This window comes from Mustela nivalis, assembly GCF_964662115.1.
Source record: "Mustela nivalis genome assembly, chromosome: 8".
NCBI lineage: Eukaryota > Metazoa > Chordata > Mammalia > Carnivora > Mustelidae > Mustela > Mustela nivalis.
Genome location: NC_139027.1, coordinates 104399733 through 104417275, shown reverse-complemented (window position 1 = coordinate 104417275; position 17543 = coordinate 104399733). Strand labels below are relative to the sequence as shown.

General features: G+C 40.8%; 1 protein-coding gene across 1 annotated transcript in view; it reads left to right on the top strand.

Moving 5' to 3' along the window:
• The window catches only part of MACROD2 (mono-ADP ribosylhydrolase 2), a 1944634-nt gene that overhangs the window by 1788758 nt on the left and 138333 nt on the right, over nucleotides 1-17543 (top strand). Inside the window, exons 10-11 of the mRNA XM_082743694.1 lie at nucleotides 5738-5782; nucleotides 13010-13093. Of these exons, the coding sequence (XP_082599820.1) occupies nucleotides 5738-5782; nucleotides 13010-13093 (129 nt within the window). The remainder of the gene's footprint in view (nucleotides 1-5737; nucleotides 5783-13009; nucleotides 13094-17543) is intronic.

The following is a 17543-nucleotide window of genomic DNA, read 5'->3' as shown; positions in this document are numbered from 1 at the left end:
TTTCTAACAAGTTCCCAAGTGGTGATGATGCTGTTGGTCCAAGACCACACTTTAGACTACAGTTCTGTAGGGTTTCATAATCTGTTTTTATACCATCTACTTTCCGAAAGACTGCATTCATTATGGCAACTCTAGATAAAGGAGTAAGACCCATGTCGAGTCATTCCAAAATCCACCGCATGCTCTGTCCTCTAAGAAACTCTGTCTTCCATCAAAGCAGGTGAAGTAGATATTACAGACTTCAAAGTAGGTTAGACACATCCTTAAAGGGGTTTCTGAAGTGTACAAAGCTATTACTGAAAACTGGTTTTCCTGGGGAAACCAGTTGGTCTTCACACTCCTACGTGGTCAAAATAAGGACTCCAGTCAGACTTGTAATTTTTGTGCAGAACTCAGCAGGGTAATCAGAAAGAGAGGGGTGCGGTGAATAAAACTGGCATCCATTCTGAAATTAACTTCAAGAAAGAAAGAGAGAGAGAGAAAGAAAGAAAGGGAGGGAGGGAGGGAAGGCAGGGAAAGAAGGAAAGGAAGGAAAGAAGAAAGAAAGAAAGAAACATCAAAGAGGCCCCAGTTGAAATGGAGCCTCAGCCACTGGTCCTTTCTGTTGAGGAAGGGAAGGAGGAAGGGAGGGAGGTTTCCTGGAATTGGCATTTCTGAACACCCAGAACAATGCCACAATGCCACCGGATAGACTGCCCTCTATTTTGAAATGATATTTGTAAAACTTTGGCTTAGAACCTTTTACTTGATTTTCATCCTCTAACAAAGAAGCATGATGCTTGAAGAACTGTTAAAAGGGTAGCGGCTCTGAGCCCATGCTCTATCATCGGTGTCTTAACTGCTTCCAAATTTTGCATGGCATGCCTCCTTATCTCCATAGGCTTATCCTCTTCTTTCATATATTGCTTTTTTGTTTCCCGGTTTTGTTAGAGAAAAATTCTTGCTAGAAATGTGCTGCATAAACATGGCTCAAGTGAATACATTTTATAGAATAATGTTGAACTAAAGTGGATTTCATTAATAAGTAACAGCACATTAGGTGCTTTGTAGACCAAAATTACTCTGTGCTGGATTTTAATATAAATAATACCAAAATATGAAGGCGTGCATTTTATAGTTTATTAGTAAATTTCACTTATGAAAAATGTTCTCTCTCAAAAGCTGGTGTGTCATTTTCTGCTTAAAGTTGTTTAGTAACCCTGTAATTTTCGGGATAAAATTTAAATTCTTCAATCTAAGGTGTTAGGATTCCCCAGAGAAAGAGAACCAATACTGAATATAGATTTAGATATAGATATAAATATAGATGTAGATATAAATTTATTATAAGGAATTGGCTCATGCAATTATGGAGGCTGCCAGGTCCCAAGACCTGCAGTCAGCAAGCTAGAGAGCCAGGAGAGCAGATGGCAGAGTTCCAGTGGGAGTCTGAAGACCTAAGAACCAGGAGAGCCAGTGATGTCATTTCGATCCAAATGCTTTCAAGCTTGAGACCCAGGCAGAGCCGGTGTTTCAGTTTGAGTCCAAAGGCAGGAAAAACCCATTCTCCCAACACTATAGTACCCTCTTCCTTGTGGGAGGGTTAACCTTAAACTTGGATGAGCCCCCACACCACACATTACAAGGGCTATCTGTTTTTTTGTGTCTACCAAATCAAGTGTTACTTTCCATCTGAAATTTCTTTCAGACACCCCCAGAGTCCTGTGTGACACATATCTATCTGGGCATTCCATGGCTCAGTTACATTGACACATGCGATTGACCATCATACCCAGGAAGGAAGAGCCTCCATTATGCAGCTAGAACAGGACAGTCTACCCACAGATCCCCCTGTAACTCCTCCCTTCGGCCACTCGGAAGCTTGTTTTATTTCCTTAAAAGCATTTTGGCTGTTTGTATCCATGTATTTTCACAAATGTTTTTCCCTGTGTTTCAGACCAGTTACCCTTTTTTTTAGTTTAAATCCCCCCAGAAGCAGACCCAAAAACAAGAATTCAAGTGGAAGTCATTTATTTGGGAGATGACCCCAAGAATCACCAGCAGGAGAGTGGGAAATGACAGGAAAGGGAAGGAAGAGAGTAGGGCCTAATTATAAATGAAATTAACCATTGGCTCAAAGCCAGGGTTGGGATGGGGAGGGGAGGACTGTGGGAGAAGCTTCCAAATGAGCCCACTAGAGAAGTAAGGGAACTAGAGTACTTATATGCAAATCCTGGCAGTCCCTTGTGAAAGGCTGCCCTCTTGGGGGTGTTAATTCCCTGATACCTCTCTAGCAGTCTCCAGCAGCCCAGAGAAAGCCCTCAGGCAGAGGCCCAGGGGCTGGTGGCTGGAAGTTGGGCTGGCGAGCAAGAAAATGTCAAGGAACAAGGGGGTGTAAGTAGGGTACCCACATCTGCCCAGATCGCACTGCAGCCTTTCTTTCCTCCTAGCTAATTCTAACTCGCCCTTAAGGATTCAACGGAAGCCTCAGCTCTTCCGGAAATCTTTCATCGACCTTCTCTCTGACTTGGCTGTTTGTTGTCTGTTTCCCAGTAAAACCTCGGACTACTTGCCTCAGAGAATTTGTTACTTCCTCTTCTGACCGCTGCTTCCACTTCTTTGTGAGCTTTCTGAGGGACTAGGTTGTCAGCTCTATCTTCCGGGTCTTCCATAGTTCCAACATGCGGTGTTGATCAGTAAATGGTTGTTTAAGAAGGGAAAGTAGTGATAATAAAGACACCGTTAACCCTAATAGCCACTATTTACTGAATGCTCATTCCATGTAAGCACTTTGCATGTAGGATGTCTTATCAACTCTGGAAAGTTAGTACTTTTATTATCCCTATTTCTCGGATAAGAAAGCTGAGGTGTAGGTTTACGTAATTTGCCCAAGACTGCACAGCTCCACGTGGTTTGGCCTGGAAATAAACCCAAGCAGTCTGAATCCAGATCCTGAATATACTCTTAACTGCCATATGGATAAATGAGTGAAACGGATGCATAAATGGATAATAACATCAAGTCTGATCCTTCCACACCTGGGGACATTCTAGGGATGATGCTATCAGTATAGTTTATAAAGTTCAAATATCAGCTCTAATGTCACATTTTCCAAAAACCCTTCCCAGTAGCAGCTGTCCCTCCCCTGTCACCCATTTGTAAGTGCACTGACTCCTCTCTATTACATGTTCAGATGTATCTGCATGTCTTACTCTCCTTACTAATGATAAGTTTCTAGACACCTGTGTAACCTGGTATTTTCTATTTCCCCAGACATAAAGCCACACATACAAAAGGTTACCAATGAGTGCTTGCCACATGGACAAACAGATATACAGAGTTGACAAACAGATATACATAGCAAAGGGATCTTTGGCTCTTCCTTTATCTTTCCCTGGGAACTGTGGAAACTCTTTTTCATTCCTGTCTGAGATTCCAGAAAGTCTGTTGCCATAGAGATGGTTCTAGGTATTTTCAATGGTTCTGAAAAATAAAATTTTGTTTAAAGATATTAAGGTCAGGCAAGAATCCATGAAGAGTTTACTTTGTAACATTTTGATAAATGATTTGGTTAGAAAATTATATTTCTAAGAGAAAGATATTCTTTCTCCCAAAATTCTATTCATGGAAAAAGATGAAAGGAATAAGTTATATAGAAAATCACTAATTTTATAACAATCTGAGTGGAAGAAAATTTACTTCTCCAAAAATTAACCATGGCCGTCAAGAATTACTTTCCTAAAACCTCAAATTAAATGCATTTTCCATTCCCAGTTACTGGTATATCTATAATCTTCTCTTATAATTAGCACTTTGAAGAGTGTCACATTGAATAAATTTAGCCAAGAAATTATTGGATGTAAAGCATATGTCCGAGAGGAAATTACAAATCCTTACTGAGTCATCATTGTTTGCAAATCATCATGTAGACCCATGTTGCCCTGGTATGTAAGAGATAGATAGGAAATATAAACACAGAAATTCTCCAATTTGACTAAAAATATCAGAGAAAATTAAAAATTTTAATTCAGCAGAAATTTCTTCATGGATTTTCATGTATAAAATTAATCACGTTATGTACCAGGGGAAAAAAGGAACATAAGACAGTCTTCAACTTTGTAGAATTTATGATCTAGAGATGGGCATCTGCCAGACAAATATGTTAAAAAGTAGACTCATGATTTGGTGGCAATAATAACTAATACATAACATTATATATAATATGTAATATATAGTATGTATAAATTAATATAGTTAATTTATAATTTTATTTTTAAATTAAATCAATTTAATTTGTAATTTATAAATTTATATATTATATATAAATTTAAACATAAATATTTATATACTACATAATATATATTAATATTTCAGTAGGTATCCTAACGCTTTATGTAATACTATCTCATTTAATTCTTGCAACAGCTCTATGTAGGAGGTATTATTATCCCACTTTGTAGCTGATGATCCTGAAACTGAGAACTGGCCGGTAACTTTTCCATGGTCACATGCCTAATGAATGGGTGGGTGAAGGAGCTGTATGCAGACCTCAGCCCAAACATCCTTAAAGTTGATACTCAGAAGGTGTTAAAAATAAGCTACAATGAAGAGAAGACTATTCACTCAAACTTGGATGGAGCAGATGTTATGGTGCCTCAGCTCCAAGGATGAGTGTGAACAGAGATGGAGAAAGGCATTATGGCTTCCAGGACTGAGGCAGGTAGTGGAAACTAACAGAGATCTTAGAAAACAGAATCGAGCGGGGCTTGAGTGAAGGTGGTAGCATGAGTGGGACAGAGGAGGGGAAACCAAGAAGAGTGGTCAGAGCAGGTACTGCTGGCCTTGAGTGTGATCCCAAAGAGTCTAGACCTTTCTCTTCAGGCAGACTGGAGTCACTGAACAGTCGTGAACTTAATCAGAGCTGTGTTTGAAGATTGATTTGGCAGTTACGTGTAAAAGGAGTTGGAAGAGCACATTAAGAAATCACCAAATAGGGAAGTTTGAATTTGAGTAGTAGTGATGTGAATAGAGAGGAAAAAGAAAGAAGACAGGATTCAGCATTGCCTGGATGTGAGCAACAGTGACGGAGAAGAGACGACGATAGGTCAAAAGTTCAGAAAGCAACTATGTCACCCAGAGCACAGTGGAAGCATGGGTCCTTGCCCAGTTACAGAGGGTTTCACTGGGATGAGGGGAGTCAAGTGAGAATGATAGGACTGGGGTGGGCTGTGGGAAGGGCACTTGAATTTGCTTGGTTAAAGATTTGGATTTGCAAGTATAGCAAACTAGCACTTTCCATGGAGCAGTGCGGGGATTGGACCCAGGGGTCAGCCTACATCCAAATGGTGAGCCCCACATTTCTAAATACTTGAGGCAAGGGTGCATCCCTTTCATGGGTGCAAAAAATGCAGCATTTAAAGTGTGTGATTTTTTTTTTTTTTGGTCCTTTTGAAATGATCAAAGTGACTGTGTGAAACTTTAAAAGCAAAACAAATTGTTACATATATAGTTTTGTTAGACATATCTAACAATTTTTAAAAAGAAGCATAAACCCTAGGTATTAAAATTGTGCTCTAATGTCTGTTTACATTACATTACACTTACTTAGCATAATAATATAAGACAATAGAAATGCATGGTCTACCAGGTTTCTGATGAGTATTTTCTTGCCTTTGCATTTTTATTAGATTGGAGAATTCTGGGGTTTCTAGCTTTTGTATGAACTTTTCTTTGTCTTTTCTCTCTTTTTTTTAAATAGATGATAATAATGAAGAAGAAGGTGTTGACATCAAAGAAGATTCAGGTACTAAATTTATGATTTTATTCATAGAGAATAGGCAAAGATCATTGTGTTGTTTATGTACGCCTCACATTTTTTCAAAGAAAAACGTAGCAAGGTTAATAAAATAGGTAAAGGGGATTAAGAGTACACTTATCCTGATGGCCACTGAGTACTGTAAGGAATTGCTGAATCCCTATATTGTGCACCTGAAACCAACATAACCCTGCATGTTAGCTATACTGGCATGAAAAGACAAAAAAGAAAAAAATAGAAATGTACACTCAAGGTTATAAAATGAGAAAGTAGCTGTGCTAACTCTTGTGGCTTATACAATTAGCATATTTAAGCAGTAGACTTTCAGCTTTCTGAAAGCTGAGGTAAAAATGGAACCTGATGTTATAACGAATAGAGCTGTGTAGCAAATCACCCCAAAGCTTAGTGATTAAAGCATCTGCTTATCCTGCTCATATATTCGGTGGGTCAGGAATTCAGACAGAGCACAGCAGGGCTGACTTCATCCTGCTGCTCTACAAGGTCTGAGGCCTCATCAGGATGCCCCAGTGGCTGGGGGTGGGGGCTGGAATCCTGTGAAGATTTGTTCACTCTCATGTCTGGCCGGCGATTGATACTGGCTCTGGGGCTCTCAGCTGAGACCCTGGCTGGGGCAATTTTCTGAAACATCTATGCATGGCCTCCTTCAATAACCTGGGCTTCCTCTCAGCATGGCAGCCAGGCTCCAAAGTGGTTTCTCTAGAGACAGCAAAGTGAGCCAGCAGGAGCTGTACCCTTTTTAAGCCTCAGCCTCAGGAGTCCCACAGAATGACTTCCACAAAACTCTTTTTGGAACAGTCATTAAGAAGCCTGCCCAGGTTCATGGGGAGAGAAAATAGGCTCAGTCCCCTGATGGGGAACAGTGAGGTTTTCGTCAAATACATGGGACCTGAGGACTTGCTGTGGCCATCTTTGGTACATATATTTGGTACATAGGATTTATTTTTCTCACTATCAGAAATTAAGATGTGTGCCTACTCCTCAAGAAAAACCAGTGTTTGATGAGGGAAATCTAGTGGTTGCAAACATTGGATCTGGCCTAAGGGAGCCACTCGGTATGTGCTTATTAATGAATTCATGAAATCAATAGGCCTAAATTCAATCCCAGCTCCTCCATTTATGGACTTTAGGTAAAAGTTTTCTCTATAGGCCTTAGTTTATACCTCTTTGGTCAATAAATGTTACCATATAGTCTTGTTTGGGAATTAAAGGAGATATACCTGAAATGTTTCTTGGATCTTAGTAAATATGAAAATTATCACTTCTTTGTTTCTCCTCTAGTTATTGGAAGGGTATAGAACTGAATTCCATAGTATAAGTACTCCATGTTCCCCATTTTGGCAAGCACACTGTTCTAGGTATGAGATGGGGCCAGGTTTCAAAAATTAAAATCGATATCTCAGAGGTCCTAATTTTGTGTAACCTGCTATTCGATGCCAGAACTCCATCCATTAATCACCGACAACCTCAGTCTGAGCAGCTCCATTAACAGGGAGCAATTGAAATTCTGAGGTAAACGATCTCTGTTAGTCAAGGTTTGATTAAAATGGTCCTTTCTCCTGGTTAAATCTCTCTTCCTCCCCTGATTTCCCACTGTCTTCGTGGAAAAATACCAGCAGGTCTTTTCTTTGTAACAGCTCACAGGAGCAACGATCATAACTCCTGTCTAGCTTCTAGCTTCTTCTCCGGTCCAAACATGCCTCAGTCCTATGGTTCCCTTGGTCTCCCCAGGGCAGTGGATTCAGAGGGCAGGAGAAGTCAAGGGAGGGTCTACAAGCCAGGAGCAGAAACAAAAGAGGTATTACTGCTATAATAACATTTGTCAGTTCCCTGCCTGTATATCCATGGTACCCACCATTACTTTACAATATCCACAGCAGTCTAAGGAAAGTTCTTGTGACCCTCAGCTGAGCATTGTTTGCCGGTCGGGAAAGCAAACTCAAAGTGCCAGGGGATTGGATTAGTTTGTCTGGAGTATTCCTCAGACAACAATGGGCAAGAGTTGGGGGAACTGTGCAGTACAACTGAGGCAGGTTATGATTCAGTGCTGTCCGGTAGAAATAGGATGGGAGACTCCTGCTTATCTTCAGATTTTCTAGTAATCACATGGGAAAAAGTAAATAGAAACAAGTGAAATTAATTTAATACTATTTTATGTAATATAAAATATCCAAAATAGTATCATTTCAACAACTAATCAATATATTATAGGAGCCTGATATTTTACATCTTTTTTCCATTCTAAGTTTTTGAAGTGTGTGTGTGTGTGTGTGTGTGTGTGTGTGTTTTACATTCATGTCTCAATTCAGACTAGACACATTTCATGTATCCTTTGGCAAAGTATGGTGTTGGACAACGAGATTGATACCAACACCCAGAACTCCTCAGTGGAACTTGCTCACACCCAGTATCAGCTGCCTTCCCTTTCCTGTCTCCCTTCCCTACACCCCTTTGGCACTTTCTGGGGTAATTTCTTAAATGAAGCATTTGCTCTCTAATCCTGTCTCAGCGATTTCTGAGAAAATCCAACCTGAGACAAGGACTCTGCCTTTTGTAAAACATAAAGCCCAAGGTGAAATTTCAATTAGAATATCCATTTCCATACTCATGAGGGATGTCTTATTGCTTAAAAGAACCGTATGTTGAAAAAAAGACTTTAAGTGGTCACCCCATCTTGGATTAAATTTAATGTCAATTTCTTGTCTTCTCCTTTATCCTGCTCATGTGAAGTATCCTTGTAATATCCTTCAGCCATAGGGAGTACTACCCTTTCAGCTGGCCAATTTAAGGACTTTATCTGGCTAAGGACCATTTGCCTAAGTGCCATAAGTACACATTTCTAGGCAGGGGGGAGTTGACTTCTTAATGAGATGCAGCTAGCTCTCCCGACCACTGAGTGATTTTAAGAAAATCGTTATTAATGCTAATGCTGAGCCCACAAGGTTTGAGTCAGCATATGAGGTTTGGGGCACTTTAATCGGATCATCAGTTCTGATTTTAGTCTCATCAGGTTTCCTGGGGGTTTTGTGACCAGCAGCTGGATGCAGCTGTGAAAGTCACACTCGATGCCCCAAAGACGCTGAGCCACCAGGCCAGACTGGGCTTGCAAAAGTGATCTCCATTTTCTAATATGGGAGTGCTGAAATCAAGGGGAATTCTGGGCAGAATGGTTCCATGATGGGCCACTGGCCTTGCCAGATGTTGGTGAGGAAGCTGGCTTCAGTTCAGATCTCATCCTCGGGTGTCTTGGTCTCTAAGACAGGTCTCTAACCAGACCATTAAGAGCTGCCTTTCCTCCACCCTGTATCGCCTCTTCTTCTCATACATGTAGAAATGCTGGAGGGATTTTTACGAATGCAGCTAATATTAGTGAAAGGCTACTTGGGAGAAATAACTGCCCAATAAAAGCTAGTGAATGATAGTAAAAAATAATCTGAAGACCCCAAACCAGTAAGGTGCTGCTAACCTGACTCTCTGGGTGCAGAGAAACCCAACTGGAGGGACCCTGTATATTTCATTATTGTAAATATACACTCATTGTGGTGGTGTTTGAGCTACCAAACATGAGGTCAATGAATGCGGGAGTTGAGGAGAGATAGGTGTGGTCAGCTGGCTCACGTCTGCCCCAGCACGCGTCTGCTGAACCAGATTTTAATCAACATGGACCTCATGCCAGTCGCTCCACATACATGAACTCATTTAACATATGAAACAAGTCTAGGAGCCAAGGATTGTTACTACACAAGGCTTGAGAGGAATTAGTTCCTGGCTTAAATAAGGAGAGCCGTAAGTGTGTCTGACCCCAAAGCTCACACTCTGTCTCTGACTCTAAAAGTAACTTAGAGGCAGGAGCGTCTCAGGTGGTGTGAGACAAGGTCATCCTCAAGGTGAAGCTCTGTCCCCACGGAGAATGACAGAGACAAACTGGCTTAAAAGCTGAGGATTCCCTTTAAGTCCTTTATCAGTTTCTTTAATCCTAGCTTAGAAAATGTTTCCCCATGTCCTTCCATTCCAAGACCATGCATTGTTAAAATGGGCCCCAACCAGGGACAGAAAATCAAGGGCCACCTACGGCAGTTCAGCTACACGAGAGTGAGGAGTGCAGTTGAGTTCTTTAGGTGACAAAGCTATGCTCAGAGCAAAGCTCCAGGTCTCCAACCTCTGTCAGAAAGAGAGGCAACATAGATCATATGATATACTGCCTAGGAGAAGTTTGGGGTGCTTTGGAGGAATGTTCCTTCAGCTTCTCCAGATCAAAAGGGAGAGTTGTTTCTGCTGCCCCACAAGTAGAAATCTGGGCACAGAGGCCATGTGTTATCAGTGACTTTCATTTGAATGCCTCCATGGGTGTTATGAAATGATACCAATGTCGTAGATGACTGTTCATAATTAACATGTACCCATGCCCACTGACTACCCAAGGAGGGCCCTATCACTTTTTTAAAAAATGAAGCACTAGTCCCTTCAGGGTACTTATCTCAAAATGTGGACAAAGAGAGACAAATAGATGTCTTTCAGAGATGTCTTATCCTTTCCCCAAGAATTCCTATTCAGGTTGGGAAATCAAGTTCATTATCAAAAACTCACTTTCAGGAAATGTTGGTTTGGGGCTGAGTCCCTAGCATGGGAAGCTCTACTCTTAGTCCCTGTTGCAGATGATGCATTTCAGAGGCATCTTCCAGAGCGTCTTACAGTCTCCTTCCAGGGAGATCACAAGTATTGCTTTGCCCATTTTATGCATCCTTCTGAGCACAGCATCTGTGCTCAGTGAGCTGTTCCAAGCATCTCATTTCTGATTTTGCTGAACCCATTCTGAAGGGTCAACATCCATCTCACACCTGGTGACAGAAGTTTGGGGGAGTAGCTAATGTAATCATTGGCAGAATTTTTCACCCTGGCCATGGTAATGATCTTAGATGTGACTTACTCGCAACCACAGAAAGCCTAACTTTGTGCCCAAAAACCTTTGTAGTCCATAATGCCAAAGTTTTTAATAGCACATCTATCAAATGCAATTTTTTGTTCTGTTCCTTTTTTAATAAATGGGAAAAGAAAAATGAGTCGCCATAGCTCTGTAGTGTAATTTTAGAATCCTGGCATAAGGCGACAGCTGCTAAGAGAGTAAGAATTAGGCATGGGCTCCATTATATCTTGGCCTTAAAGAAAGGCCTGGGTAAGGCGGGGAAAGAAAACCGAACTGGAAACGAAATTCTCAAGACACTACTAGGTACCAGGGATGCAAGAGAGATAAGGAAAGACAAATGTCCTTTTCTCAAGGAACTCACATTCTTAGGAGGTGGGATGGAGAAGGGAAGAATACAATAAAGAAAGAAGAGGACAAGATGATTTCAGATACCTCAAGTGATGTATTTGAGAGCGATTTCCCTTGCAGGCACCCTTCATATTAGGAATTCACGGAGGGCCTTTCTTGGCAGCTGAATTTGGTTGGAGATTAATAGGTGAGAAGGAGGTAGACACATGAGTGTGCATTTTTGGAGGAGGAGGGGAGAAGAACCATAGATGTGACCATTCTAAGGCAGAAACTAGCATAGTAATGACCGAAGAACACACAAAGGCAGCCAAAGCACAAGCGGGAGATGAAACTAGAGCTGTGGGTAGAGCGCAATGGCCATGTCCTGGCCCAGGGACTTGGATTTGGATCTTACTCTAAGACCAATGGTATTTAAACAGATGAGCAACAGGATCAGGTTTATACTGAGAAGGTAACTCTGGCTGCTCCAAGGAGAATAGTTTCAGGGAGATTAGAAAACCAGGACAGAGGTTCCTACAGGAAGCCTGGTAAGGGAGGCTGCTGGTTTGGATTGGGATGATGATTGCAAAGGATGAGCTCAGTGGATGAATACAGGATGTTGTGGAGCAGAGCTGATAAGACTTACAATGACCTTCCTGGAAAAGTGACTGAAAGGAAACATTAAGAACCATATCTCCATTTGGGGGTTTGAATTCCTGGGTAGATAGTGAGATGTGAAATACTGTGGGGAGAACAGGTTTGCAGACATCAAGAGCGTGTTGCAGCTGTGCTGTTTGAAATGCCTAATGGGATTATTTACATAAATTTGAAATGCTTGGTGAGAGCCCAGTGATGGGAAATCATGAGAGCTGGAAAGAGGGAGGCACCATTAAATCCCAGCCCTGAAAGGACAGTGGGGGAGGGGGTAGTTACCTGATCCTGGAGACAAAGGAGATGTGGAGAAGGCCAAGGGATTGGGGCTCTGATATGAGATAGAGGGATACAATAAGCCCTGAAGGCTAATAGTAGCCTAGGAAGAAAGCCAGAAATTTCACAGACAGACCAGTCTCCTGGTGCACAGCTGGGTGGGAGATGGGGTAGGGGGTGGTGAGTGGATCTGGAGGTGAAAACAGAAGACAGTCAGTTCAAATACAAAACGAGCTGCCATGAAAGTTGAAGATAAAAGCTTTGAGTTTAGTAGAGAGACCAGGACTGGAAATATAAATTAATGCATAACAAAGAATCTATATCTGAAGGGGATGAATTTAGAGATACTTTTCCTAACACTGTCCTCAGAATTTTTTTTTTTTTTCAGTCTTCAGAATTTAAATTATCAGCCTCCTTGGATAGACTCAGCCCCAGGAGGTCTTGGGAAGGATTGAGAAAAGTGGGAAACATGTTAATTTAATTGGGGGCATACAGAAGTTGTTTAGAATTTGGATGACTAAAGAAATCTGTTAAATAGAAGGAGGATAATTTCAAGCTCCACCCCAGCCTCCCAAGTTGAGATGACATTGCAGCTGATCTAGCTCTACTTTGAGGATTTAGTAAAATGAAATTGCATTTTGGCAACTGTCAGTTAATCTGTGAAGTTTTAAATCAAACTCCTGTTGAGAAAAATAATAATATCAATAATTTGGGGTTGCCTTATGGAGAATTTCATTTAATTTCAGAAAAAAACATTTAAGATTTCACATTCGTGTGAATCATTATTGATGGTCACAAAAAGATGTTAAGCTGAGGCTTTAATGTCAATCTATGTACACTGGAGAAGCACAGGCTCTTGCCAAAATTTAGCTTAGCCAAAATGACAAATGAAATCTGTGAGCAAGCCTCACTATACATGTGGATTTACTGATAGGGTGGCGGGGGGAGACTTTGAACTTCAACATAATTTTAAATATTTATTATCTAAATAAAAATGCTTTAAATCTTTATGCTTCCAGAGGGGGTAGAGCCAAAAGACCTCTCTCCACCCCCCAAGAAGAGCAAAGCAAAGAAGCCAGAATGTTCCAAAGACTCTAGTGAAGGTGAGTCCTGTTCCTCTTGTCTTTAAAAAATTATTCCATGAAAAAGAAATTTCTGGTTAACTTTTAAATGTTGTGTGTGCTCTCATGTTCTGATATTTCCCAGGGTTCAAAAATCACAGAAGAATTCTTTATCCTTTCCTAATATGTTGATTCTCCCCTGAATGTGAAGACAAAATATCAGATTTGGGTTTAATTGGTGAAGGTAAAAACCAAGTTTAAAAAACCCATTTTCTCATTGTGATGTATTTTCTGTTTCTGCAAAGTGCTGACAAGTTGAGGGCTTTGTCATGGAGTAAGTGTAAAGGCAGAGACGTGGGTGTGTGATGGCCAGTGAGTAGCTAATTGCCTTATTGAGATCATTTGCTCTTTTCATGAGTACATTCTGAGTTCAGGTTCAAACCTGAGCAGTGGGCGCTAGAAATGTTTCTGGTCTTTTTGTTCTCTCTACTTTCTAGAAGCCAGCATATCTTTGCATTAAATGGACAGGCTCAATTGGGCTCAGTTTGCTGAAGAAAGGAAGTCAGTCTCTCTTTGACTTACAACACTAGTACCATCTATAAGATACTCACATTTTTCCTTTAAAATGTAGATTAGGTATTTTTTTTAAGGGAGTCTCTCATCTCCGGAGTATGCATGAACTTCTTAAAGGGGAACGTATTTATGCTTTCTCGTTTCTCACTTTGGAGCCTCCCTTCATCTGCTGTGAATTGGAGAGCATTATTATACTGATGGTGTCAGCTTGGGTCTTTGGGAAAGAAGATGCCAAGACAAGAAATAGAAGTGCAGGAAATGTATGGGAGGGGGGAGCCTTGAGGGGAAAGAGGGGAAGAGCAGGAGGAGGCGAAAGAGAGAGAAGGAAGATGAGCTGGGAAGAGCCTCCATCTGCAGTGAACTCTGGGAAAGAATGGGGAGGTCCAGAGCACTGGGCAGGAATGGCTGGCTCCAAGATCCCCTTTCTCCAGTTCACTCACTGGCTGCAAGCAGCTGGTGGAGAAAGTGGCCTCGGTGTGAATATAATGCTTCAGTGGACCCCAAAGTGTGGCCAGTGGAAGCTGTTGCCTCACTTCATTCACAGAAGCATGTTCTCTCTCGAAGGGAAATCCTGAACATTTCTTCTCCATGAGAGCACAGCCCCTGCGTGTCGGGGTTCCAACTGATAAGCAATGACACTGCCTTCGTCCACATCTGGGTTCAGAACCAACTGAGAAGGCAAAGCTATCAGAAAGTTTGAAACCAAAAACATGATCTTTGTTACTAATGAGGTTAGATGAGAACTTCTGTTCTCCCTGCCCCCACCAGATGGGCTTCCAAATGCTGGATTTCACTCCTGAATATGAAAGACGTAACCTCTGTCTCCTCAGGAGCAAGTACCATTGTCCTTGGTATCTTGGGTGCCTAGACAGAGGCTACTGGGTGAGCTAATTATATGAAAAAGAACAGCCCAAGACACGCCCTCTCTGTGGACAAGGGGGTCTGAGAGAGACTCAAGATGAATGTGTTTCTTCCCCCCAGGCTTGGATAAGTGAGGGGATGGGGAGAAAGTCACAGCAGTAAATGTTCTCTGCCCTTTGGTTGAGGAGTGAGAAATAAACATTTCCAGCTAACAGTAAATGATAGAAATAATGTGTATAAAGTGCCTGGCACAGGTCCGGTGCTCAGAATGGCTATTATAATCGCCATCATAATCAGCACCATGAGGGGGTGCACACTGCTCTAATTCACTTAACGTGCTTGGGAGCTTCAAACCATTCATGGTCAACACTTAGAACCCTGGAGAAGGCCAACAACTGTAACAGCCCAAGAGGGTAAGAGTTTTGGACTGTCATCTCTTACTCTAATGAGGTCATTTCCTGGACAATCTCTTGAGGTCATGATTGGGAAACGGGTTAAGGGCAAAACAACAATTGCCTTTTCCTTAGAGAGGCTCCATCTCACCTAGTGGTTCCCAGCAAATGTCCAACCCACATCAGAGGTGGTTTTCTGGAGCCTGGGCCTGTGGTCATTTTGAGGGTCACATGGTGAGCCATAAACTGCTCTTCCCACTTATTCCTTCAGATGAGCAGAAACTTCTTTTGCCTCCTAAGTAATTTCCTTTGCTTAGGAACATCATTGTGTAATCCCAAGATGAGTAGATAGTAGGCTTCACCTCACCCAAAGATGTGGTCTCAGAATATGCTCTGAGGCACCAAAGTGCCCCCACTGTGGATTTGTGACCAGGGACATTCTGTTTGTGGCATCATGATGAAATCTAACATTAGCTGTTCTATAGAAACAGGGAATTGTGTGTTTGTCCCTAAGATGGCTTTTGGGACAAAAAAAAGTAACCATTGCGGGAAAATGGTAAGAAGGGGATATGGCGGAGGTAGATGATTCGATGATGGGCACTCATTATTTATCGGTGTTTCTATTTTGAAGAAATAAAGTAGGTCCTGAATTCATGTTATTTCATGTTATATATATTTCACTTCTTCTCATGATTCAAAGTGTTATAATCTTTGATTGGCAGAGTTACAATTCTTTCCCACTAGACATGCAAAGGGAATATTGCATCCCTGGGTGAAAGAGTAATGAAGATTATGATCCTTCTCTGTGGTGGGCTTCCCATTTTAGAATCATCAGTCCTGTTCCACTGTGGTCATCTCCCTAAGATAGATAAATAGATAGATAGATAGATAGATAGATAGATAGATAGATAGATAGATATCTTTCTATCTATCAATTACAGTAAGAGAAGTTTCTGGTATTTTTATTTATAGATCACTCAGCTTAATTCTCCATCACTTGGCCTCCTCTTACTTCTTCTCTCCTTTGGGTTCCCAGCCCTGATTCCAAGACTCATGGATCTTCCTGATTACCTCTGTTTACCTTATAATATCCATTCTCAGACAGGATCTTAGAGAATAGAGTTGGAACACAAACTCACCTAAATTTGCTGTCATATATAACCATAATAACTGTATCTTGATCCAGAAGAATTTTGCGAACATCTGGGCAAGTCATCTCATTCTACTGATCTGTTTTAAAGTAGACTACGAATGGATTTTAACTTGCCCAAAGTCCATGCAGCTTGTTAATGTCAGAAACTCTTTTTTTTTTTTTTTTTCTACAAACGACATAACTTTGCTAACTCTTTTCCCTTTTCCTCTTCTGGAAACTAGACTTAGTTTTGTTGAAGGAGGCAATTTTGCTATCATTGCAGGCTTGACTGAAAGCCTTATTACTTTAGCAAATGTACTAAAGTACTGAACACCATAAGAAATAATCAGACAATTTCTAAATGTATTTATTAGCATTCTTGTATAATGGACTTTGGGATATAGAGTTTCATTTTAATTGTTTTGATTGAACTTTCATGGATCAGAGTATTGACCCACTGCAACACCATGCTAATAATGAAATGATTAGTAACTTCAGATTGGCTGGCATCTGGTATAAATGATAAGCCAACCATGAGCTGACAAATTATAGGATCAATTGTTTGAAGAATACCTGGTGAATGGCAGTTCTAGCAATTCCAACTCTCAGGAATTTGGACGAATTTTTTTTCTTACAAAAAAATTAATTGAAAGAATATTATAGAAAACTTAGCCCTATTAAGAACACATGTTCCTCTCACACTCTTTCTTCCTTCTTTCGCCGGGAAATCCTTTCAGAAGTTCCTTTAATGAAAATCTCTCTGGCTTTGTTTGTGTGGAAACATCATTTTGCTATTTTTTAAGGCAATTTTCCTGGGTAAAAATTTGAGGTTGGTGGTTATTTTCTTGCAGCATTTCAAGATTTTTTTCTCCATCCTTACCAGTTCTGCAGTTGTTAAGAAGTAATATCTCAGTCTAATTGTCTCTTTTTTTTATATTTCAAAATATAATTATATATTTATTATGTATCATTAAATAAATGAAAGTAATTTTAAAATATTAGCATTGTTATAGTAGCTTCTTTTTATTTCATTTAATTTTATTTCTTTTCTGTGTTCCAAAATTCATTGTTTATATGCACCATACCCAATGCTCCATGCAATACATGCCTCCTTAATACCCACCACCAGGCTTACCCATCCCCCTCCCCTACCCCTCCAAAACCCTCAGTTTGTTTCTCAGAGTCCACAGTCTCTCATGGTTTGTCACCCCCTCCAATTTCCCCCAACTCCTTTCTCCTTTCCATCTCCCTATGTCCTCTGTGTTAATCCTTTAAGTGAAACCATATGATAATTGACTCTCTCTGCTTAACTTATTTCACTCAGCATAATCTCTTCCAGTCCTGTCCATGTTGATACAAGAGTTGGGTATTCATCCTTTCTGATGGAGGCATAATACTCCATTGTATATCTGGACCATATCTTCTTTATCCATTTGTCCATTGAAGGGCATCTTGATTCTTTCCACAGTTTGGAGACTGTGAACACTGGGGTACAGATGGCCCTTCTTTTCACTACATCTGTATCTTTAGGGTA